The sequence below is a fragment of the Garra rufa genome, chromosome 9 (assembly GCF_049309525.1).
Source record: "Garra rufa chromosome 9, GarRuf1.0, whole genome shotgun sequence".
NCBI lineage: Eukaryota > Metazoa > Chordata > Actinopteri > Cypriniformes > Cyprinidae > Garra > Garra rufa.
Window position 1 is genome coordinate 10,157,290 of NC_133369.1, and position 25,299 is coordinate 10,182,588.

Below are 25,299 nucleotides of genomic sequence, written 5' to 3' on the forward strand. Positions count from 1 at the left end.
AATAATTATATAAAATCTGAATATATATATATAAATGTGCATTGTGAATATATATATATATATATATATATATATATATATATATATATATATATATATATATATATATATATATATATGCTCAGTTTTTATCTATATATTCAAACTTATATCTATATATTGCAACTTTTGTGTCTATATTTAGAATTATAAAGTACATATTCACAATTTACATATATATGTTCAGACTTAAAACTATGTATTCAGATTTAGTTTTATATATTCATGACTTCGAATTCGATTTACATCTATATAGTTCAAATTCTAACTTTGTTCTGATTTACATTTATATATTCAGATTTATAACTATATATTCTGCTTTACTATATATTTAGAATTATAACTATATATTATTAAATATGTTTATACATTCTGATTTATAACTATACATTCTGATTTGCATTTATATATTCAGTATTATAGCTATATATTCTGATTTGCATTTATATATTCAGAATTATAACCATATATTCTGATTTACATTTATATATTCAGAATTGTAATTTTATTCTGATTTACTTCTATATATTCAGAATTATAACTATATATTCTGATTTGCATTTATTTATACAGAATTATACCTATATATTTTAATTTAAGTTTATATATTCTGGTTTATAACTATATATTCTGATTTGCATTTAAATATTCAGAATTATAACTACATATTCTAATTTACATTTATACATTCACAATTATAACTATATATTCTGATTCATAATAGATCATTCATAATAGAACAAAATTGTACTTTTAAAATTGGGTTGACTAAAAATTTTGACATTTGAGTACGCATACAGCATGAATATATTCATTCATCATGAATCCCCCATTTTCGATGTCGTGCCAAGGGGAACCAATCAGACTGCATCTTCCATTTTAGGCAAAGATGTCCTATTCGAAACCTTCACGGAGACAAATATCAATACTCATTTTATCATTGCACGCCGTGTCGCTCTCTTCGGTCTGTGTCTCTCTCTGTTCTCCTGTCCCCTTCACTCGTAGTAAAAACAGCATCAATAATTAATGATCCAATTAATAGTTTACACTGGGTTTTTATTGAGTTGTCAGAGTGATGGAGAGCCGTGTGCTAGCGGCTTGGGAGCTGTGCTCAGGCCTGAATCAGCACTTCCGCCTTCTGCCCGAGAACGTGAGAGCGAGAGAGAAATAGATCCCAGAACGTATCCGCTGTGCTCACGCTTTCACTACCAACTCGAGTGAAAGAGACAGAGAATGAGAACACAGCAGTGCTCCAGGAGAATAGCTTGGTGATAGTGGACATTTGGGACACAGATAAGTGGAGTGTGAATGCACACTGGAATAATTGTAGCTACTGTTATTGTTTTGTCCCAGGTTAATTGGGCCACTTTTGTCATTGAGATAAATGGAAAAACATAGCCTAATTACCTGGATCACCTGGTTTCACCCTTAACAGGATAGTTCACCCACAAATGAACATTCTGTCATTAATTACTCACCCTTATGTCGTCTCAAACCTGTAAGACCTTCACTCATCTTCGGAAAACACAAATTAAGATACTTTGATGAAATCCGAGAGCTTTCTGAGCCTGCACAGATACCAATGCAAATTGGACATTGTTAAAATTGTCTATGTGACATCAGTATGTGTTGGTTGCACTACTGTTTCTGCAGGATCAGAAAGTTCTAGGATTTTATTAAAAATATGTGACCCTGGGCCACAAAACAAGTCCTAAGTAGCACCGGTGTATTTGTAGCAATAGCCAAAAATACACTGTATGGGTCAAAGTTATAGATTTTTAATCGGATATTAAGTAAAGATTTTGTAGAATTCTCTACTGTAAATATATCAAAACTTTTTTTATTGATATGCATTGCTAAGAACTTCATTTGGACAATTTTAAAGGCAATTTTCTCGGTATTTAGATTCCAGATTTTCAAATCTGTCAGCCAAATACTGTCCTATTCTAACAAACCATACATCAATGAAAAGCTTATTTATCTAACTTTTTTGAGATAGATGTATAAATCTGAATCAGAAAAAAATTATCATTATGACTGTTTTTTTGGTCCAGGGTCACATTTAGTAATTAATGTTCCAAAGATAAATCTTAATTATTGACATAATTTTCATTTTTGGGTGAACTATCCCTTTAAAGCAATAGTTTACCCAAAAATGAACATTTTGCCATTATTTACTCACCCTTGTTTCAAACCTGTATGAATTTCTTTCTTCTGCTGAACACAAAGATATTTTGAAAAATGTACGTAACCAAATAGTAGTTTTTTTTTTCCTATACCATGGAAGTCAATGGCTACCAGCTTGGTTACAAACATTGATCAAAAAACCCTTCTTTTGTGTTTAACAGAATAAGAAACTCATACGGGTTTGGAACAACCTGAGGGTTAGTAAATGCTGACAGACTGGCGAACTATAGTCTTTTTTTTAGTCTATATTTTTTCAAGTTCATATAAAGTGAGATCAGTCCTTTTTAATTAAATATCACTTATTAAAAAAATCAGCATTGTCACCCTAGTATAAATTGAAAATTTGAGAATATAGTGTATATATATTTAAAATAAATGTATTTCATACTAAGTATAGTTTAAATCCAAACATATTTACTGACATGTTGCGTGAGACTAACTGATATAAAAATTATAATTAAACTTTATTTGGAGTACTACTTGTGCACAATGCACATTTCTTAATATTATGCCTAAAATGTGTTTTAATGATGATGTTGTACAAATATTGCATGTTATTTAATAATGCCATATTTGCTTCAGTACAACTAATACTATTGAGAAAAAAAAAGTTGTTTAATAAAATCAACCTAAAATATAATAGACATATTAGATATTGAAAACTTAAAAAACATAAACCAAAATTAGAAATGTTGAAAATTAGTGTTGCAAATAATAATAATAATAACAGTAATAATAATATATGTATGTATGTATATATGTATGGTTTTGTTTGGTTTTGTTTTGTTTTGTTTTATTCTATTTGTTTTATCTATTTATTAATTTATTTTGGAAAGAAATTATAGAAATGAATACTTTTATTTAGCAAGGATGCTTTAAATGAATCAAAAGTGATGACAAAGACATTTGTGACCCTGGACCACAAAACCAGTCTTAAGTTGCTGGGGTATATTTGTAGCAATAGCCAAAAATACATTGTATGGGTCAAAATTTTTGATTTTTGTTTTATGCCAAAAATCATTAAGAAATTAAGTAAAGTTCATGTTCCATGAAGATTTTTTGTAAAATTTCTACTGTAAATGTATCAAAATGTAATTTTTGATTTGTAATATGCATTGTTAAGAACCTAATTTGGACAACTTTAAAGGTGATTTTCTCAGTATTTTTGATTTTTTTGCATCCTCAGATTTCTGATTTCAAATAGATGTATCTCGACCAAATATTATCCTATCCTAACAAACCATACATCAATAGAAAGCTTATTTATTGAGCTTTCATATGGTGTATAAATCTCAGTTTTGTCCAATTTAACCTTATGACTGGTTTTGTGGTCCAGGCTCACATTTATAATGTAACAAAAGATTTCTATTTCTTCTATTTGTTCTTCTGAACGTCCTATTCATCAAAGAAAACTGAAACTGGAATTTCAGCATCAGCTGTTTTTAACATAATAATAATAATAATGTTGTTTTAAGCAGCAAATCAGAATATTACAATGATTTCGTGTGATTGGAGAAATGGTGCTAATAATTCAGCTTTGAAATCAGGAATAAATTACATTTTAAAATATATTCAAATAGAAAACAGTTATTTTAAATGGTAAAAATATTTCTAAATTTGACTGTTTTTGCTGTACTTTGATCAAATAATGCTTGGTGAGCAGAAGAGACTTCTTTAAAAAACATTAAAAATCATACTGTTCAAAAACTTTTGACTGGTAGTGTGTGTATTTACATATTAAATGCTAATAAAACTACGGAAGCATGTAATAAAATTACGAAAAAAAAAATAAATAAATAATAAAATGACACAAGCACATAACAAAATGACTAAAAATTAATACAGAAAATATAAAAATAAAAAGATTAAATATCCAAATATTAAAGGTTGTAACAGCGATTTCAAGCCTGAAACATAAAGTGTCAAATTCAGCTGACCTTTCTTCATGATCCGCTCGCTGCCTGCCCCATAAATTGGCTGTAAAAAAAACGCGTCTCTGGACTTTCGCTCTGCCTCCCTCACATCCCTGCACCAGTACGAAAGTCCACAACACCAACCCCCTGATGGTGATTGGTTGGAACACTGTTTGTTTTGCTGTGGAATCGTTGGTAGCACCGATTGTTTTTTTGGCATATCTCGGACCCTAGGCCAGGGATCATCAAATCTGGACCTCGAGATCCATTTTCTTGCGGAGTTTAGCTCTTACCCTAATCAAACACACCTGAGCATGCTAATTAAGGTCTTCAGGATCATTAGAGAATAACAGGTAGGTGAGTGTGATCAGGGTTGGAGCTAAACTCTGCAGCGCATTGGACCTCCAGGGTAAGATTTGGGGAACCCTGCCCTAGGCTGACCACAGAGACGCGTTTTTTTTACAGCCAATTTATGGGGCAGGCAGCGAGCGGATCATGAAGAAAGGTCAGCTGAATTTGACACTTTGTTTCAGCCTAGAATCGCTGATACAACCTTTAATCAAAACTATAATGGCATCTAATGGTACTAAAATTGCATTGTAGATATATCTGTTGTTAAATTTAGATGTATGCTGTATCTAATCAAGCCATATGTGATATTATATTTGGATGATATTAAATTTGATCTGATCAAGCAAAAATGTTATATTTAATGGTTTTCTATCTGATTGTAATGTCATATCGGTTAACTTCGTATTTGATGTCATTTCCAATAACTCCATTTAGTGTTACACCACATGATGCCATATCTCCCAACCACAGAAACGCAGTTTAACAGAGTTTGCACAGACTGCATTTTAGCCAAGTCAAGCTGCTCCAGCATTGTGTGTGTGTGTGTGTGTGTTTTCTTTAAATTAAGTGTATTACAGCCCAGTCCCAAGATCTTTTCCGATCTTATTAGTTAGACTTTGAAGATAGTGACTTCAGCCAAGTTTCTTGGAGTAGTGGAAACATTTGACCTCTTCTGTAGTTTTGTTGCAGTTTCAAGGAACCAAGTCATTGGTTTTCTTATTCCTTGTTTGAATTGCTGTAGTTAGGTTGTATAAATACGGTTATGAGCATAACAATCAATGTGTATTATAAGTGTGAGTGTAAGAATGAGTGTAAGTACGAGTGCGACTGACACGTTTAACAGTATGAGAGTGAATTTAGTGTCTCTTTTTCCCACATGTCTCTGTTTCCTTTGTCCTCACAAACTACCTCTGCTATATGTGTGTGTGTGGCACTCGCAGGAGATTTGGATGGCCACTGGTGGGATCATACAACGTGGCATAGCAGCGATGCTTCCTCCATGTCTTTGGTGAGACATGCGGAGCCTAATGTCCCACCTCTTTCTCTCTCTCTCTCTTCTCTCTCTCACTGTCTCTCTCTCTCTCTGTCACTCTTTGTCATTTCATGGTTCTTTTGATTTATTTTCACTTTTGCATGTCTTTTTTTTCCTTTCTGTTTTTATCCCATGTCTGTAGGGGACAGTCAAAGGGGAAAAAGACAAACTTTTGAGCAGTCACACACCTTATCTGAGGGCCAAAAGAAAATGGTGCGCTTTGGGGGCCACTCTTTGGAAGAAGATGCTGAGTGGTGTGAACCCCAGGTTAAAGACTCGGGGGTTGATACGTGCAGTAGCACTACCCTAAACGAGGAGCATAGCCATAGTGAGAAGGTACTGGGACCTCTCTGGCCTGCATTGGTTTGATTTCATTTGATCTTGTTTTGTTTTGAACTTTTCATTTACTTCATTTTGTTCCATTTTCACGTTTGGTCTTTGTTTTGATGTCGCTAATATTAGGTGAGATCTTCCTTTCGGATGTTACAGGGATAGTTCACCCAAAAAATTAAAATTCTGGCATCTTTGATTCACATTTGTGTAGTTCCTAACCTGTATGACTTTATTTGTTCCTCTGTGAAGCACAAAAAGAGGTATTTTTTATAAATGTCCAGGCTGCTGTTTTCCATAAGATAAAAACAGACAGTGACTATAAGCCAAAAATGTTCTCTATGAGATCTTCTGAAGCTACACTACCATTCAAAAGTTTAGGGTCACTGAGACTTTTTTTTTTTTTCCAAATAGCACTTTTATTCAGCAAGAACTCATTTAAATGGTCAAAAGTCAAAGTTAAAGAATTAGTTCACTTCCAGAACCAAAATTTACAGATCATTTACTCACCCCTTTGTCATCCAAGATGCTCATGTCTGTCTGTAAAAAAATTGTTTTTTGAGGACAACATTTCGAGAATTTGAGATGAGTTTGAACTTCCAAAATGCAGCTTCAAAGGGCTCTAAATGATCTCAGCCAAGGAAGAAGGGTCTTATCTAGCAAAATGATTGGTTATTTAAAAAAAAATACTATTTATATACTTTGTAACCTCAAATGCTCATCTTGTCTAGTTCAATACAGTTAGGGTATGTCGAAAAACTCCCATCTCATTTTCTCCTCCAACTTCAAAATCATCCTACATCGCTGCAGAAGTACCCAGTGTTTACAAGTGAACATGCAAAGAAAGTCAAACAGGAGTCTTGAACAGGAGTGTACAGAGTACATCACAGAGCTAGACAAGATGAGCATTTGTGGTTAAAAAGTGGATAAATAGTAATTTTTTTTTAGAAAATAACTGATTGTTTTGCTGGATAAGACCTTTCTTTCTTAGCTGGGATCATTTAGAGCCCTTTGAAGCTGCATTTAAACTGCATTTTGGAAGTTCAAACTTGCGGGCGCCATAGAAGTCCACTATATGGAGAAAATTCCTGAAATGTTTTCCTCAAAAAACATAATTTCTTTACGACTGAAGAAAGTAAGACATGGACATCTTGGATGACAAAGGGGTGAGTAAACTAATCCTTTAATACTTTTAGAATGTTACAAAAGATTTAAATTTCAGTGGTGTTCTTTTGAACTTTTGAACCATTTTTATCAAAGAATTTTGAAAAACATGGTTTCCGCAAAAATATTAAGACGCAAAACTGTTTTCAACATTGATCATCATAAGAAATGCTTCTTGAGCAGCAAATCAGCATATGAGAATGATTTCTGAAAGTGGCACCAAAGACTGGAGTAATGGTGCTGAAAATTCAGCTTCACATTACATAAATTACATTTTAAAATATAATCAAATGGATAACAGCTATTTTAAGTTGTAATAATATTTCACAATATTACTGATTTCGCAGTCTTTATGAGAATAAGACACGGCTTTCAGAATCATTAAAACCAAACCAAACGTTTGAACAGTCTCTGAGAAACAAAGTGAAATTTAAGTTTGACTCACGTTTGTCCTCCCTCAGATTTCTTACATTTAGTTTGCACTTTAACATATTTAATCTTGCACCTCACATTTGGTCTAGTGCCTCACAAAAACCAATGCTGTTCAGCATCATTCATGTTAAATGTGCTTTCATCATATTGAAAAGAGCTCTCCTTTTGTGTTCCATGGAAGAAAGTAAGTCGTACAGGTTTGGAACTTAATAAACAATTTTGACTGAACTATCCCTTTTTTTAAGTTTAAAAAAAAAAAACAAGTTTTCCTGTTTTAAATTTCTGTTCTTCTGTGGCAGTAGCTGGGGAGCCTCTTGCTTGCTCTGTTATCGTTTGCTTCTTAGCCGCAGCTGCCGTAGTCAACATAGCAGCGAATCACTCCACCATGTGACTGTGTGTTTTGTCATGGCACTTAGAGAATGTGGGTTCCCCCGTCAGCTGCATGCCCTCTCAGCCTTGTGTCTTATTGCCGTGTTAGTGGCCCCGTCAGCTGCGGTAGGGCCCCGGGCCCCAGATCCCCCTCACTGGTTGGAATCCTCACTCCTTCCCCTTTCTCCCACACAATCACGCTCCAGGAGACTCGCTCCGAAACACACGCTCACTCGCTCAGAGATGGCCAGCCAGGATTTGTTTTGCCACAAAGTTTGTTTTTCTTTTTTCCCTTTCCACTGTCATATTCCTTTGCTCTCCATGTTATGGATCACTGGTTTCCACCGTTTGTGTTCGTGAGCCTTTCCATGCTGTTCTCCTCGCTTTCAGTTTGAACATCGTCTGTTTCTTCTTCCATTATTGGGGCTTGTGTTTGCTGGATGTGGTGCTGGGGTTTCGGCTGCGGTGATGAAGGTTGTATCTGTCTGCCACTGGGGGGCTTTTCTGCATGTGATGGGTGCATGTCACTCCCAGCAAAAAGATCACACAAACTCTACACCATATAGAGCCTCTTTAGCCCCCCAAAAAAAGAGTTATGAAGCATTTATGAATGTTCTGGATTCATTACATGTTAAGTTTTCCTAGGCTACAACAGAAATTGCAGAAATGCAAGCCTTAAATTTGTCCGTCTTGTAAAAATACACTAACATTCAAAATTTTGGGGTTAGTATGAAGAGTTTTTAAAGAATTTAAAAATTTTATTCACCAAGGAAGCATTAAATTCATCAATAAATCCATTAAAAAGTGACAGTTAAGACATTTGTTTCAAATTTCAAACGCTGTACTTTAGAACTTTTCTGAAGATTCCTGAAAAATTGCAATTTTCACAGAAATATTAAGCAGCAACTGTTTTTAATATTGTTAAAATTAAATGTTTCTTCAGCGTATTAGAATGATTTCTCAAGGATCATGTGACACTAAAGACTTGAGTAATGATGCAGAAAACTCAGATTTGACATCACAGCAGTAAATATAAATATAATTTATTTTTATTAGATCAATAAAATATGTATGACAAGTAAATACCATTTCAGTCTTTCTACTTAAATCTTAAATTTCATTCAACCTGTTACATGCCATTTCTTTGTAATTATTTGTGAAATTTACTATCAATTTGTAGGTGAAAATTGTTTCAAACTGTTTTTTTTTTCTTCAGTGCAGTTAATTTGTATTGTAATAATATTTCACAATGTTACCGTTTTCCTGTATTTTTGATCAAATAAATGCAACCTTGGGGTGCGTAAGAAACAAAAACATTAAAAAAAACATTAAAAAAACGACCTTATAATTGTGAATGCTACAGTAAATACAAATGACTTCTACATAATGGAAAATAGAAATTTATGGAGAAAAGCATTATACAATTACTGTTTAATGCATAAGTCTTGGCGTTTTTTACATTACAATTAAAACCACTTTTGCAGTGTATATTCAACGATTAAGGGATTTGTGTGATTTTTACACAAAGCAAACTGTCCACAAGAATAACGTCAGTAACTTTATTCATGTAGAAATGTCATCTGACCAATAAAAGGACAATTTAGTCAACTTTATAGCTCAGAAAACAGCCAATTTGTACAAAATAAGTAATATAAGTGCTTTAGCAAAAATGCAAGCCTCACATTTCTGCTTTTTAAACCATCTGGAATGCCTTGCCCCATAGACCTCCATTATATTTTTCAACTGTAAGCATTTTTGTATGTTTTTACCAACTGCAGGACGGTTTAAAATTTATTTCTGTGGTAAATGACAGCATGTCGTAGATGTTGTCCATATAGCTTAACCTCTACTGAACCCAGATCACTCCTATAAATTTTCCTATTTTATTTTTGAAATTGAAATCGAGTATTAATGTACTGTATTATAATAGAGACATTCAATAAATTTAAACACATTTAAAAACCCTTTAAAATTATATGCATTCCGAGACACGTTTAAAAACAGCTAAATCATAAAATGAAATAACAATTCTGTCATCATTTACTCACCCTCAAGATTTGAGAGCTTTAGAATTTGAGCTTCTAGTCCAGAAGACTTGGAGAAACTCATATCGGTCAACTACTTCTTACTATCCACTTTTGTTGAATGGCAAACATCCACACGAAACAGAAAGTCATACAGGTTTGGAATGACATGAGAGTGAGTAAATGATGACAGAATTTTCATTTTGGCTGAGCTAATCCCTTAAGCCTCTGGGAAACATTATTTGATTTGTCCTAGACGTGTGGCTTGCTCCCTGTGGCTTGAAACACCTGCAATCACAAGAGTTTGTGCGATAAATCAGATGAAATTCATCTCAGCCTTCCCCGCACCAGCACTGGCAGCTTTCTGTGTGTTCTGGAATGATGTTTGTTGTGGTTTTGACCTGACAGCACCCGGTCACATGGCAGCCCTCCAAAGATGGAGATCGACTCATCGGCAGGATCCTGCTCAACAAGCGCATGAAGGACGGCAGCGTTCCCCGCGACTCCGGAGCTCTTCTGGGACTGAAAGTGAGTCGTTCCACCTCCTCCTTATGTGAATTTGATTTCACACATAGTTGTGTAGTTCTGTAATGGCATTCACCAAAAAATTTTAATTTGCTGAAATATGCAAAGGTGTAAATGAGTTCTTCATTGGAACATGTTTGGAGAAATTTAGCATTTCATCACTTACTCACCAATGGATTCTCTGCAGTGAATGGGTGCCGTCAGAATGAGAGTCCAAACAGCTGATGAAAACATCACAATGATCCAAAAGTAACTCAAATAATGTTTTGTGAAGCAAAAGCTGTGATTGTAAAAAATATACGCTTAAATGCAAGTCCTGTATCCATAATATTGCTTTCTCTAGAAAAAAAATATGCACAGATCAAGCACTATTTACAAACAAAAACAGGCTCAAAGCAGCTCTAAACAAATATTATGATATTCTCCAAATCTGTTCCAGTGAAGAAACAAACTCATCTACATCTTACATATCCTGAGGGTGAGTACATTTTCAGCATTTTTTATTTTTTGAGTTCTTTATTGCAACATGTTTGGAGAAATTTAGCATTACATCACTTACTCACCAAAGGATTCTCTGCAGTGAATGGGTGCCATCAGAATGAGAGTTCAAACAGCTGATAAAAACATCACAATGATCCACAAGTAACTCCAGTCCATCAAATAATATTTTGTGAAAGTGACTTAAAGTGAGTCGCTCGGCCTCCTCTTATGTGAATTTGATTTCAGACATAGTTATGTAGTTCTGTAATGGCAGTTTTGGCCTGCTTTAAAGTAATAGCTCTCCAAAAAATTAAAATTTGCTGAAATATGTAAAGGTGTAAATGAGTTCTTCATTGGAACATGTTTGGACAAATTTAGCATTACATCACTTACTCACCAATGGATCCTCTGCGGTGAATGGGTGCCATCAGAATGAGTCCAAACAGCTGATAAAAACATCACAATGATCCACAAGTAACTCCAGTCCATCAAATAATGTTTTGTAAAGTAAAAGCTGTAATTATATAAAAAAGAGCTTAAATGCGAGTCCTTTATCCAGAATATTGCTTTCTCCAGTAAAAAAATATGCACAGATCAAGCACCATTTACAAGCAAATACAGGCCCAAAGCAGCTCTAAACAAATATTATGATATTCTCCAAATCTGTTCCAGTGAAGAAACAAACTCATCTACATCGTACATGTCCTGAGGATGAGTACATTTTCAGCATTTTTTATTTTTTGAGTTCCTCATTGGAACATGTTTAGAGAAATTTAGCATGACGTCACTTACTCACCAATGGATTCTCTGCAGTGAATGGGTGCCGTCAGAATGAGAGTCCAAACAGCTGATAAAAACATCACAAGCAACTCAAATAATGTTTTATGAAGCAAAAGCTGTGATTGTAAAAAATATACGCTTAAATGCGAGTCCTGTATCCATAATATTGCTTTCTCTAGAAAAAGATATGCACAGATCAAGCACTATTTACAAACAAAAACAGGCCCAAAGCAGCTCTAAATAAATATGATGATATTCTGCAAATCTGTTTCAGTGAAGAACAAACTCATCTACATCTTACACGTCCTGAGGATTAGTACATTTTCAGCATTTTTACATTTTTGAGTTCTTCATTAGAACATGTTTGGAGAAATTTAGCATTACGTCACTTACTCACCAATGGATCCTCTGCAGTGAATGGGTGCCGTCAGAATGAGAGTCCAAATAGCTGATAAAAACATCACAATGATTCACATGTAACTTCAGTTCATCAAATAATGTTTTGTGAAGCAAAAGCTGTGATTGTAAAAAATAGGAGCTTAAATGCGAGTCCTGTATCCATAAAATTGAAAAAAAAAAAAAATGCACAGATCAAGCACCATTTACAAGTAAAAACAGGACAAAGCATCTCTAAACAAATATTATAATAATCTCCAAATCTGTTCCAGTAAAGAAACAGACTCATCTACATCTCTAATATCCTGAGGGTGAATACATTTGAGCATTTTTTTCATATTTTTTTTTTATTTTGGGTGAACTTTTTCTTAAATACAGACTCTGTCGACAACATTTATGTTGATTACTACAGAAAAATAATTTCCTACTATTTTTTAAAAAGCAGAAATATCAATTGTGGGTCTTCTAGAGAAAGTAAACAGGCTTCAAAAGGGTTAAAGTCATAAAAAGTTAAGCTGATATTTATGTTAAAGTCAATGTGAAGCATGTTTATAACCCATTTTACTTCAGTAATCTGGGTGAAATATGTAGAGTGGGACTGTTTATTCATTAGGAATTGATTGAATTGAAAGGAAAAACATTAAAATTAAAGTCCTTTTTTGGAGCAATGGAATAGATGTGTTTTGTTCTTTAAAGAACATTTTAATCTAAAGAACTGTGCAATAAAAAGGTTCTATGGATTCTATCTAAATAACCTTTTTTAAAAATGAATGCATACTACTATTAACAAATGTGCACTGAGAAAGTCTAAAGATTCATTGTAATTTATTGTTGATTTTAAAAGAGCAAAAAAATACATGGTTACTGTAAAGCTCTTTCAATGGAAGCACTTTCCAGGGTTTAAAAGCAGAAATGCAAAGCTTGTATTTGTTGTTAAAGCACTTACATGGATTGTTCAGCGGAGTGCAGAGAAACAGAGAATCGTTACTGATAACGAACTTTCTGAATGGCTGACTGTGTGTCAGCTCAGTGCTACCATGTGCATTATATCCGTTACCAGCAGCAGTTTGTCACACACACACACACACACACACACACACACACACACACACACACACACACACACACACAATCGCCCTCGGCTCCATGCCACTCATTATGTAAAGCCATCTTTATCCAGGAGGCAGCTCGTAATCTTCTTTGTATGTTTGCATTGGGCTGCCATTAGTGGGGATTTGATTTGTATGATGCTCACAGAGCGATTGGTCATGTGGTTTATGGAACAGACCTCCAGGCCTTTTCCAACAGTCAGTTCTTTCAAAAGCACAGACAGAAATAACATTCACACCCTCGAAAGTCTAACTTTTTTGTTTAGTGTATTTTCTGCAGTTTATTTAAAAACAGATTATTCTTTCTGAACTCTAGCATCACGCCAAGAATAAAAAAGCCAAGAACTATTAAATATATTAACAAAAAGTGACTTTTGAAAAGTCAGATTCCTTTAGAATTTCTTGGTATAAATACTGGGACAACAACAAAAACTAATGCTATTAGTTATTCAACTAGTTCATTATCTAAACATTTGTCTTTTACAGGTGGTTGGGGGAAAGATGACAGAGTCTGGGAGACTTTGTGCATTCATCACCAAAGTAAGGAAAGGAAGTTTAGCAGATACAGTTGGGCATCTCAGACCAGGTACATGCTATGTGTCAATATTTCATATACTACCATTCAAAAGTTTGGGGTTAGTAAAATTGTTTAATGCTTTCGAAAGAAAAGTCTCTTATTCTCACTAAGGCTGCATTTATTTTATCAAAAATTCAATCAAAACAGTACTATTTTGAAATATTGTTCAAATTATTTTTTAGAGTTGTATGTTTTAAAATGTGATTTATTCCTGATATAACAAAGCTGAATTTTCAGCATCATCAGATTTCTGATTATTATTAATGTTGAAAACAGTTGTGCTCCTTAATATTCTTGTGGAAACTGTGATACATTTTAGGATTCTTTGATAAATAGAGTAAGTTCAAAAGAACAATTTATTTCAACATTTGCCACTTTACTCTCACTTTTGATCAATTTAAAATCTTTATTAAAATCGAAAAATGTCTTGCCTCTTACCCCAAACTTTTAAATGATGGGCTCATATTATTCTGAACAGTTTGTTACTTGAGTAGCAAACTTGTTTGATATTAGAGTTGTAATTGATTTTCTTTTTTCGCAGGTGACCAGGTCCTAGAGTGGAACGGCCGACAGTTACAAGGAGCCACATTTAAAGAAGTTTACAATATCATTTTAGAATCAAAGCCAGAGCCTCAGGTGGAGCTAGTGGTCTCACGACCCATTGGGTATGGCGTCCTCTACAGTGTTTTTCAGTGTGACATGAATTCTTAACAGAATTTACATTTACAAACATTCAGTTACACTGTGAATACAAAAGATGCGACTGATGCCTGACATGAAATAATATGCTGGTACTGATAAAGAATAAATTAAAGATCTAATATCTGATCTCAATATGTTTTTGCTAATGAATAAGAATCACATTCTGAATCAATTCGGGTTAAAAAAAATAAATAAATAAAAATTCTGAAACCAAATGATTTTCACAGTAAATGATTTTCTTTGCATTTTCCTCATTTGCTGCAAACGGAAACAAACATATGTGACCCTGGACCACAAAACCAGTCATAAGGGTCAATTTTGAGATTTATACATAATCTGCTGAATAAGCTGAATAAATATGCTTTCCATTGATGTATGGTTTATTAGGGCATATTTAACAATAGACAATATTTGGCAAAGATACATCTATTTGAAAATCTGGAATCTGAGGGTGCAAAAAAAGAAAAAACTGAGAAAATCGCCTTTAAAGTTGTCCAAATTAAGTACTTAGCAATGCATATCACTAATCAAAAATTAAGTTTTGATATATTTATAGAAGTAAATTTACAAAAATATCTTCATGAAACATGATCTTTACTTATGATTTTTGGCATAAAAATTCTACAATTTTGCCCCATGCATTTTTTGGCTATTGCTACAAATATACCTGTGCTGCTTAAGACTGGTTTTGTGGACCAGAGTCACATATAGTGCCGCTTTGCAAGAAATTTTTTCATGAATTAGTCTCAAAAAATTTGTCTCATGGTTGAATCTGTCTACCGATGTGCTTTCTCAAAAGTCTAATTTGATCCAGAAACGTTACATTTGCTTGACCTTTTAGTGGACCTTAGGGAAAAAATGTGGCCCTCAGGAAAAAAAAAAATGAAAGTCAGATATGCCCCTATTAGAGTACCTGCTGGCTCAGAGGAACAAACAAACAAAACCGCTGCCCTCAGTTTAGCCTCCTAATCGCCCTAATTGTAATTGTAAAGATCGTATGACCAAGTGAACTCTCTTTAGATTGTGAGTTTGGGCTGCTGCCACAAACTTCACATCAAGACTAATGTGGTGCTCAGGGTCATTAAAGCACATGTCATTGATTTCTCTATGCCACTGTCATTGCAGCGATATCCCCAGGATACCAGAAAGCACACACGCACAACTGGAGTCCAGTGAGTACATTTTCTCAGTCTAGTGTGTGTGTAAACGATGAGATGCTGTGAGACAATAATGAGACATTTCTATAGCTGTATGACAAAATCTCTGATTAGTTTTGTGTTTTTCTATTTAATGCTGAATTTCTTCTAAGGTTCGAGTTCATTTGAGTCTCAGAAGATGGAGCGCCCCTCCATATCCGTCACGTCTCCCATGAGCCCCGGAGTGCTGCGGGACGCCCCTCAGTACTTATCGGGACAGCTTACAGTAAGTTCACATTAATCACATGCTGCACAGAGGGCAACATTGTGTTTTCCATTATAGAACGTTAAAACTATTTTTCCCATGTCAAATAAGGATTCATATCAGAAACAAGTTTGATAGCATCTGTAAAATGTAGGTTTGTACATATTTGGATGAAGAGTAGCTATAAAGTTTGCCAAAACTAGTGGTTTTCAGGCTTGGGAAATGCAACTACATTTCCCATAATTCTTTGACAGCACTATAATTAAAAAAAGGATAGATAAAACATTTCTTATACATGATATTTGCATAATTTGTGCTTTAATTTGCTGTACTAGCATTAACAAGACTTTCTGTCTTCATCAGGAAGCAAAAGGGTTAAAATATGTGAAATTCCCCAAGTTTCCCATTTCATTTTGACTGAAATCACTTAAACGGCTTTAAACAGAGATAAAGCATTGGATCAGTGATCAGGCGAAGCTGCTGTAGTCTCCTCAAACCTGATCAGGTTACAGTCAGGCCTCATGCAGTCCATTGTGTGTGTGTAAAAATACCCGGTGTGCTTGTAGAACATGACAAACTCCGGTGTAAAGTGCACAAGCTGGTTGATTTAAGCAAAACAAATGAAGTGCATGTTATTCCCTAGGTAATACAGTTTAGATGAAAGAATCAATGTCTTCCCCAAATGGTTGACCAAAATGTTTTTTTTTCAGTGCCCGATACCGATATCTAGAAAGCAGGGTGGCTAATGATAGATAGATAGATAGATAGATAGATAGATAGATAGATAGATAGATAGATAGATAGATAGATAGATAGATAGATAGATAGATAGATAGATAGATAGATAGACAGATAGACAGACAGATAGACAGACAGATAGACAGACAGATAGATAGATAGACAGACAGACAGACATATAGACAGATAGATAGACAGACAGACATATAGACAGATAGATAAACAGATGGATAGACAGTTCGATGTATTGATGGTTACAGTAGTTTTGGGTAGACAGATAGATAGACAATTTGATGATGGATGGATGTTTTGGGTGGTTTTGATGGATAGATGGGCAGCTCTAGGTAGACAGATTGATAGTTCAATGGATGAATGGGTAGTTGTGGGTAGACAGAAGGATAGACAGTTGGATGGATGGGTAGTTGTGGGTAGACAGAAGAATAGACAGCTGGATGGATGGGTAGTTTTGGGTAGACAGAAGGATAGACAGTTGGATGGATGGGTAGTTGTGGGTAGACAGAAGGATAGACAGTTGGATGGATGGGTAGTTGTGGGTAGACAGAAGGATAGACAGTTGGATGGATGGGTAGTTGTGGGTAGACAGAAGGATAGACAGTTGGTTTTGGATAGACAGTTGGATGTATGGATAGGTAGTTTTGGATAGACAGTTCGATGGATAGATTCATGGATAGTTTTCGGTCAACAGTTTGATGGATAGACAGTTCAATGGATGAGCAGTTTTGGGTAGACAGATGGATAGACAGTTCAATGAATAAATGGGTAGTTTTGGGTAGATTTTTAGATGGATAGACAGTTTGATGGATGGGTAATCAGTTTGATGTATAGACAGTTCGATGGATGGGTAGTTTTGGGTAGACAGTTTGATGGCTGGATGGGTAGTTTTGGGTCAATGCCACTAATCTCAGAATTAATAGTTTATTATTTACATTAATAAAAAATAAGTTTTCTCATTTTCTTGTTCTGTATCTCATCGAATTCAATCATTTCTAACACTATATGGTCTGTATGTGTGTTTGTGTGTTAATAACAATCTTGTTACTTTGTATTTTGCTGAGCAGGAGATTCAGTGTAAACAGCAATGTTTCCCATGAAGAGATGTACTTTGACAGTTTTTAGAAGAACAGACATGACATTTCAGTTTTTTAAAACAATGCTACTCTTTTTCATGGACCTCAAGAACCAATATAGAGGGCTGTGGGCTAAACTTTAGGAAACGCTGCTCTGGAAAATGCCAAGGAAATTTTCAGTCCTAAAATGTAAAAGTATATCAGACCCTTTAGCATTGCAGCTCATCACTGATTTCTCAATCTCTGAGGAAGTGACTGCAGTTAATTGCATTCTAGTGCAAATACTAAAAGAAATCAAAATGTTCCTGTGCACAGTGTTCTATAGCTGTTGTAGATTGAATCTCCTTTCGACTTTCTTAGTGTTGCATTAACAACTGGTATTGTCATTTCAGGTTTTAGTTTGATTGCATTTCTCTTCATTGTTGTTTTTCATTCACTTTACTTACCCAGAGCCAAAGCCTTAGTAGAAGAATTGAGCCTTTTAACCCTAGAGTTCAGGTAATCGTTGCTGTCTACTAAATACATTTCTCTTCTATTGCTTTAATTCGTTGGATAATGCACATTAGAAAAACAACTGCATTTCCAGCTATTTATTATCTCAGTTTGCACATTCGAAGAGCTCTTTACCTATTCATTGCTGTTGCCGTTTTAAGCATATTTTATTTGATTGTAAAGCGTAAATCATATGCATGCAATGAATTAGCACAAACATATTTTAAGAGACACCCGAGTGTTAGCAGACGTGGAGTAATGATGTAACATTTCTAACCCTGTGAGACATTAACCTCTGGCATTTGCCCGGGCAGAGGAGTACTGTGTCTCTTTAAATGTTTTAGTGATGCAGAGTTTGTCGGGACATAAAATGTGATTCTTTTTCCATGTAACATGAAACTGCATTGAATCTTGATACTCATCCACACCGTTTTAGAAAGAACTGATTCAGTGTCCTTAATTGTTTTGGAGATTCATTCAATTGCTAACTGATTCAAAACCTGTATTTCACATTTGTATTTATACTAATCACACTAAAAACAGTTTTGTTCGGTACTAACATTGCTGGAAGTTTCATGTTGCAGTTAAAAGGATATGTTAAAGGTGCTGTAAGCTATTGTACGCAGAAAATATTACTGTTGCGTGATAAATATCACTATACTAGATGTCCTAAGAAAGCATACATGTCTCTGTGACAGTGAAAAAAAAAAGCCTGTCAGAAAACTAGCCAATCAGAAATTCTCTTTGCCTGTCAGTCATTTTGACATAAAGCTGGCTGACATGTTTTTGCAGAATAGAGTTAGATAAACGGCTATTTCAGTTTCTAAGTCTAGCTCAAGTTTGCAAAATGTCTGATATAATTTTACAGCACCTCTAACAGTCCCTGTTTTATTTATTTTCCCAAGTACAGAGACGTGTGAAATAAGCAAATTGTACCCACTTGTACCTGAAGAAACATAATGTGAATGATTTTAATGTTGTTTGTAGCAAAAATCAGGGCAAACAAACCAAATCCATTGTTAATGTCAACATTATGCACATTCTCAGACATTTTCTCTCAGCGATATTTCAGATTTTCTATTTTGGACAACATTATCGTCCTTAATGCACAGCAACCGCTGGTTCTGTTGGGGATTGTGTAACGGTACAATTTGTTTGACCCAGCTCTCCTTGTAACACATTGCCCTTTTTTCTTTTTTTTTTACATAAAGTATGGAACGTCCTTCATTGCATGTTTTACTCTGCGGTCTGAGACATTTGTAGGCATTTACTTTATAAAAAGTTATTTTCCTAATACTACAAGCAAGTATGGGCTCTGGCTTAGAAGATCTAGCGTTTTATTTCTTAAGTTGGTGTTGTTTCTGTGTGTGTTTGACTTCTAAGTATTTTTCTGTCATGTCCATACTTGTCTGAGTAGCGAGCTTGATCCGTCATGCATCTTAGCATGTGCAATACTACAATACAATGCATATCCAAACTATAAAACTCTTTTTTTGTGTGTGTGTGTGTGTTTTTAAATGAAGCAGCTGATGTGAAGTCTGAGAAGTGGGTCTTTATTTGAAACAGACTCTGATGTTTGTCCCCTTGCAGGTCAAACTTTGGTATGACAAAGTCGGCCATCAGCTAATCGTCACCATACTGGGTGCAAAGGACCTGCCTTCAAGGGAAGACGGCCGACCACGCAATCCTTACGTGAAGATCTACTTCCTCCCTGATAGAAGGTGAGATTGGGGCAGTTGCTTTTATGCTTTTGGTCAGAATGGCATAATACCTTATTAATCACACTATTTTTGTTGTATGCAATATGTATATTGTATAAGCTTATATGTGACTCTGGACCACAAAACAAGTCATAAGGGTCAGTTTTTTTAATTAAGATTTATATATTAAAACTGAAAGCTGAATAAAGCTAAACAAGCTTTCCATTGATGTATGTTTTTTTTTAAGATAGGAGAATATTTGGCAAAACATTGAGAAAATTGCCTTTAAAGTTGTCCTAATTAAGTTCTTAGCAATGCATATTACTTATCAAAAATTAAGTTTTGATATATTTACAGTAGGAAATTTGCAAAATATCTTAATGGAACATGATCTTTACTTAATATCCTAATGATTTTTGGCATAAAAGAAAGATTTATAATTTTGACCAATACAATGTTTTTTTTTCCGCTACAAATACACCGGTGCTACTTATGACTAGTTTTGTGGCACAGGGTCACATACAGTATATGTATTACTTATTTGGCAAAAAATTGCAGTATACAAAGTATACTCAAATACCAGTGTAATTTTAGTATTATATATATTCTGTTATACTTCCCTAGTGAAAATTTTTTTTATTTGAAATGCATTTATTTTGTGCTAAGTATACTACTAATACATGTACATATTTGTGTTAAATAAAAATGCTCTGTAATTGTATTTTGAGCTTAATGCACTTTAAATGTGTTCACCTAAAGATAAACTTAAATATATTTAATTGTGCTAAAATGGAAATATTGCCAGTATACTAGTATAGTGATATTAAAACACACTCAAAATAATGTTTAATTGTAATTTTATATCAATAAGTCTTAAGTGATATGTCAATAAAATGTTCATGGACTTGAAGTATAAGTATTTTGAAATAAATGTATTTTAAATAAATTCAAAAACAAATTTACTAGGGTCGTCATTAATATTCTAAATTAGTTTTTATTTGTATATTTTTAATGTAAGTAATTTTGTTGTGTCTGTCATTTTTATTATAAAAATATTACTATTTATGTTTTAGCTAATTATTTATTTTTATTAGCTTTTATTCATTTCCAGGTAATAATTTTAATGCTTCAACTACAGCTTAAAATTTCAGTTAGCTGCTGAGGCAGCATTTCTAGTTTTTGTTTAGTTTTACATCTAATATTTATATTTTATTTTATTTCAGCTTTATTTCAATTAATCAAAACAGTAACAGTTAACATAATCCTATGGGATGCTGTCATACAGTAAATATACAGTGTGTATGTATGTATGTATGTGTGTATATATATATATATATATATATATATATATTAGGGCCGGGACTCGATTAAAAAATTTAATCTAATTAATTAGAGGCTTTGTAATTAATTAATCGAAATTAATCGCATTTTAATCGCATGTAAATATTTGACCTGAGAACAGTGAGAATTAAGAATTTTACAAGGATTTTTAGTATACCATTGAATAATGACTCAATACATAAGCTTAAGCAACAAAATATTGCTTATTTTTGTTCAACCAAGTCCACCAGACCAGTACAATATTGCCATTAAATGTAGCAAGAGGCACGTTCTTTAACGAGTCTTTCATTCCGAGAACTCTGCTCTTGTGTTTGCTTAATTATGCATTTAAACGTTAATGACCAAACCTATCATTATAAAAGTTGCTGCACATGGAATATAATGCGGATAACATTTAAAAAATAGTTTTTATCAGGTTACACACTGATTATTTATCACTCAAACCCCTTTCTCTACCTGTCCGTTGGTCGCGTATATCCTCCATGTTTGTAGTTTTTTAACACTTTTTATGCGTGTTTGTAGTTCTAATCGAATCCTCGTTCACGGCGCAGTGTGTTGCGGGCAATATTAGCAGTTAAAAGTGTGCATTGATCGTTAAGTAGTAGACCATCCGGGAATCTTTGGAATACTTTTTAAACATACTACGATTTGGGACATACAATACTATTTAGGACGGACGTCTTTGGCTTGTCTGAACGCTAGTTTGTGCTCCAGTATAATCGGTCCGCTTAATCTCATCCAGTGAGAAACGTTCCGCGGTGCAAAACTTAGTGCGATTAAAATGCGTTAAAAATTTTTAACGCGTTATTTTTGTGTAATTAATTAATCTAAATTAACGCGTTAAAGTCCCGGCCCTAATATATATATATATATATATATATATATATATGTATGCATAAAAAGTTAAATAACTTTATTCATTTCTTAGATGACTATTCACACTTAAAAATAAAGGTGATTCACAATGCCATAGAAGAAACTTTTTTTAAATGGTTCCATAATGAACCTTTAATATCTGAAGAACCTTTCAGTTTAACAAAAGGTTCTTTGTGACGATAGAAGGTTCTTCAGATTATAAAAAGATGGTTCTTTGAAGAACCTTTGACTGAATGGTACTTTGTGGAACCAAAAATGGTGCTTCTATGGCATCGCTGCAAAGAACCTTTTAAAGTTTTTTTTAAAGAGTGCTGGGTGCCACTCACTGAACTAAACATTGAACATAGCATGGTAATGTGGCAACAATTTTGCATACTGCTTTTTAAAAAAGTTTTTTGTTATATGTGTCCCATTTCAGAATTTTTAGTGAGTACATCACTTTCGTGTCCTGTTTGGCATTCCCATATTCCCATGGCATTCTTCGTCTTGTTGGTGTCGGTGTTTGTTCCAAAAGTTATTTTACCATGATGGTAAATAAAAACAGTTTGAATCATTGTTTCTCCAGTGACAAAAGCAAAAGAAGAACAAAAACAGTAAAGAAATCACTAGAGCCCAAATGGAACCAGACCTTTATGTATTCCCCCGTCCACCGGCGGGAGTTCAGGGAACGCATGCTGGAGATCACGCTATGGGACCAGGCCCGGGTGCGAGAAGAGGAGAGTGAGTTCTTGGGAGAGGTAAGGACAAGTCAAATCATGGTTTGAAATCTTTCTATCATTTTACCCCTTTTTTGTATGTGTTTGCCATTTAGTGGCAGATACATCTTAAATTGATCTTGCTACAATAATAGATCTAACTAGTGACAGTTTAGATCACAAAATAGTTTGCATAAATAATGACAAGAGTAATACTAATCATAATTATTAGCATTAAAATAGTGCATTAAGCAATGCAGTAGAGTTTCACTGACATGCATTACATTTGTATATGCAATAAACTGGATTTATATGTTGTTATGCATTTAAATATGACAAATGTTTGTATGTAGATCCTCATAGAGTTGGAAACAGCACTGCTGGATGATGAGCCACATTGGTATAAGCTACAAACACATGATGTCTCATCGGTACCCCTGCCCAAGAGCTCCCCCTGCCTTCAGAGACGAGCGCTGCATGGAGACAGTCCCACACGCAGACTGCAGAGTATGTCTCTCTCTGTTTCCCTCTCTTTTTGGTTCGCTCACATCTTTTATGCACACAAAGCAGAAACATATGACAGAAAATCTCAGGTAAATGTGCTGCTCATATATAACTATTTAGCATTTTCGCATATAACAACAACTGCTTGTACAGCAGAATGTGATTTTCCTGTCACAAAACAGTTTCTAAGCATCTTTTTTTTAATCCTAGTCCATTAATGTACTCTACAGTTGTATGCAAGCACAAATGTGATTAAGCAAAGTTGCAAATGTTGCCAGTATAGGAAGAGTTCACCTAAAAATGAAAATGTGCTGAAAATGTAGTCACCTTCAGGCCACTCAAGATGTAGATGAGTTTGTTTGTTCATCAGAACAGATTAGAGCAATTTAGTATTACACCACTGTCTCGATTTGTCGATTGTAATTGACTATTTGATTTTTAAAAATGTTCGATTTCATTTTGCCCCATCGAGTAACCGGCAAAATACTGGGAGTGGCGCGTTCCACAGACGACAATCCATGCTGCATGATATATTAAATCCATTTAAAAACCATAATTAAGCATAATTGTGAATTCCCAAAAGCTATGATTTAGTTAAATGAATATATGCAATCCAGATTTAATATATGTGCGCCAATTATTCACATGTATATTATATATGTATTTTAAGTAATTTTAAAGGCTATTGTTTACTTACATCTATTTTATATATATTTACTAATTTATTAATTATAGGGCCGTGTAAAATCTGTTTTATTTTCAAATTAATTTTTTCCATTTTCATTTTTATGTACTCTGTTTTAATGGTTAAATTATTTTAATCTTTTTTTTTTTTTTTTAATAAAAAAGCCTGTCTAATTAATTGAGTTTTACAGTTAAATTTTTACAGTTCCATTTTAATGGTTCCATTAAATTTTAATGATCAAAAGCATCTCTAATTGATTGATTTGATTAAAATAAAATGTTGATAAAATTAAAGTTTTAAAGTTTTTTTATGGGAAGTTAGTTGTTTAGATTAATCGATTAATCGATAAATGGGTTAATAGATTAATCGATATAAAAATAGTCGTTAGTGACAGCCCTAATCATTTACTCACCAGTGTATGGACGCCGTCAGAATGAGAGAACACATTTATTAAGGATTTGTTTATTATAAAGATGCAGTTTTTCACTTAACAAGATGTTAATTGATGGAGTGGAGTGGTGTGGATTACTTGTGGATTATTGTGATGTTTTTATCAGATGTTTGGACTCTCATTCTGATGGCACCCATTCACTGCTAAGGATCTAATGGTGAGCAAGTGATGTAATGCTACATTTCTCCAAATATGTTCTGATAAAGAAACTAGAACGAAAGTAAATGTTCAGTAATTTTTTAAGGTTTTGGGTGAACTGTTCCTTTAGTGATTTTACCAGTTTTTCGTTAGTATTCCTAAAGACCATGTGATTAGTTTTGCAATCCAAGTTCATTGTTTTAACTTGCATGATAACATTTGGACAAAAATGTTGTCAAAAATATATATTATTTGAACTTTAGTAGCAAAAACAGTGGACATTTTCAGAATTAAAAAGCAGTTTGGGTTTCTAAAAGCATTTTGTGTGTGCATACTTGCATAGAGTACTGTTTGCTTTGGACCACACACACATTCATAAGCGCTCAGTGATCTAAACTGAAATCTGAAACACTACAGCTGTTGGTTTGAGCGTTTGTGTCCTGCATTCATTGTTTTCTATCTTGACCTGGTTATTTCTGCAGCCAAAGGCCCGTTTGTGTACAGCTCAGGTAATGACCGCTGCATGCTCAGGATGATCATCTGAGTTTCACCGTGTGTTTTTATACTGGGTCCACCCTGCTGTCCCTCTCACTCCCATGAAAACGTGAAAACGAAACAAACACTGACTAAAGTGGACCATGTCCTCACACCGCCACATTTTCCCACAGTGCCCTCTGATTCTTCCCAGTGCTGCTGTTTTTCCCTCTTTATTGCAGATCAGTCTGACCTTCATATACAGTACACTATAGTGAACACAGACTTCTATCTGCTGTTATTAG

At 34.1% G+C, this 25,299-nt stretch overlaps 1 protein-coding gene across 1 annotated transcript in view; it reads left to right on the forward strand.

The window, feature by feature from the left end:
* LOC141343140 (regulating synaptic membrane exocytosis protein 2-like) overlaps nt 1-25,299 on the forward strand; it is a 109,297-nt gene that overhangs the window by 77,479 nt on the left and 6,519 nt on the right. The window contains exons 7-17 of the mRNA XM_073847742.1: nt 5,666-5,859; nt 10,251-10,370; nt 13,619-13,718; nt 14,251-14,374; nt 15,537-15,583; nt 15,721-15,833; nt 18,089-18,136; nt 19,721-19,851; nt 22,613-22,784; nt 23,096-23,249; nt 25,003-25,029. Of these exons, the coding sequence (XP_073703843.1) occupies nt 5,666-5,859; nt 10,251-10,370; nt 13,619-13,718; nt 14,251-14,374; nt 15,537-15,583; nt 15,721-15,833; nt 18,089-18,136; nt 19,721-19,851; nt 22,613-22,784; nt 23,096-23,249; nt 25,003-25,029 (1,230 nt within the window). The remainder of the gene's footprint in view (nt 1-5,665; nt 5,860-10,250; nt 10,371-13,618; nt 13,719-14,250; nt 14,375-15,536; nt 15,584-15,720; nt 15,834-18,088; nt 18,137-19,720; nt 19,852-22,612; nt 22,785-23,095; nt 23,250-25,002; nt 25,030-25,299) is intronic.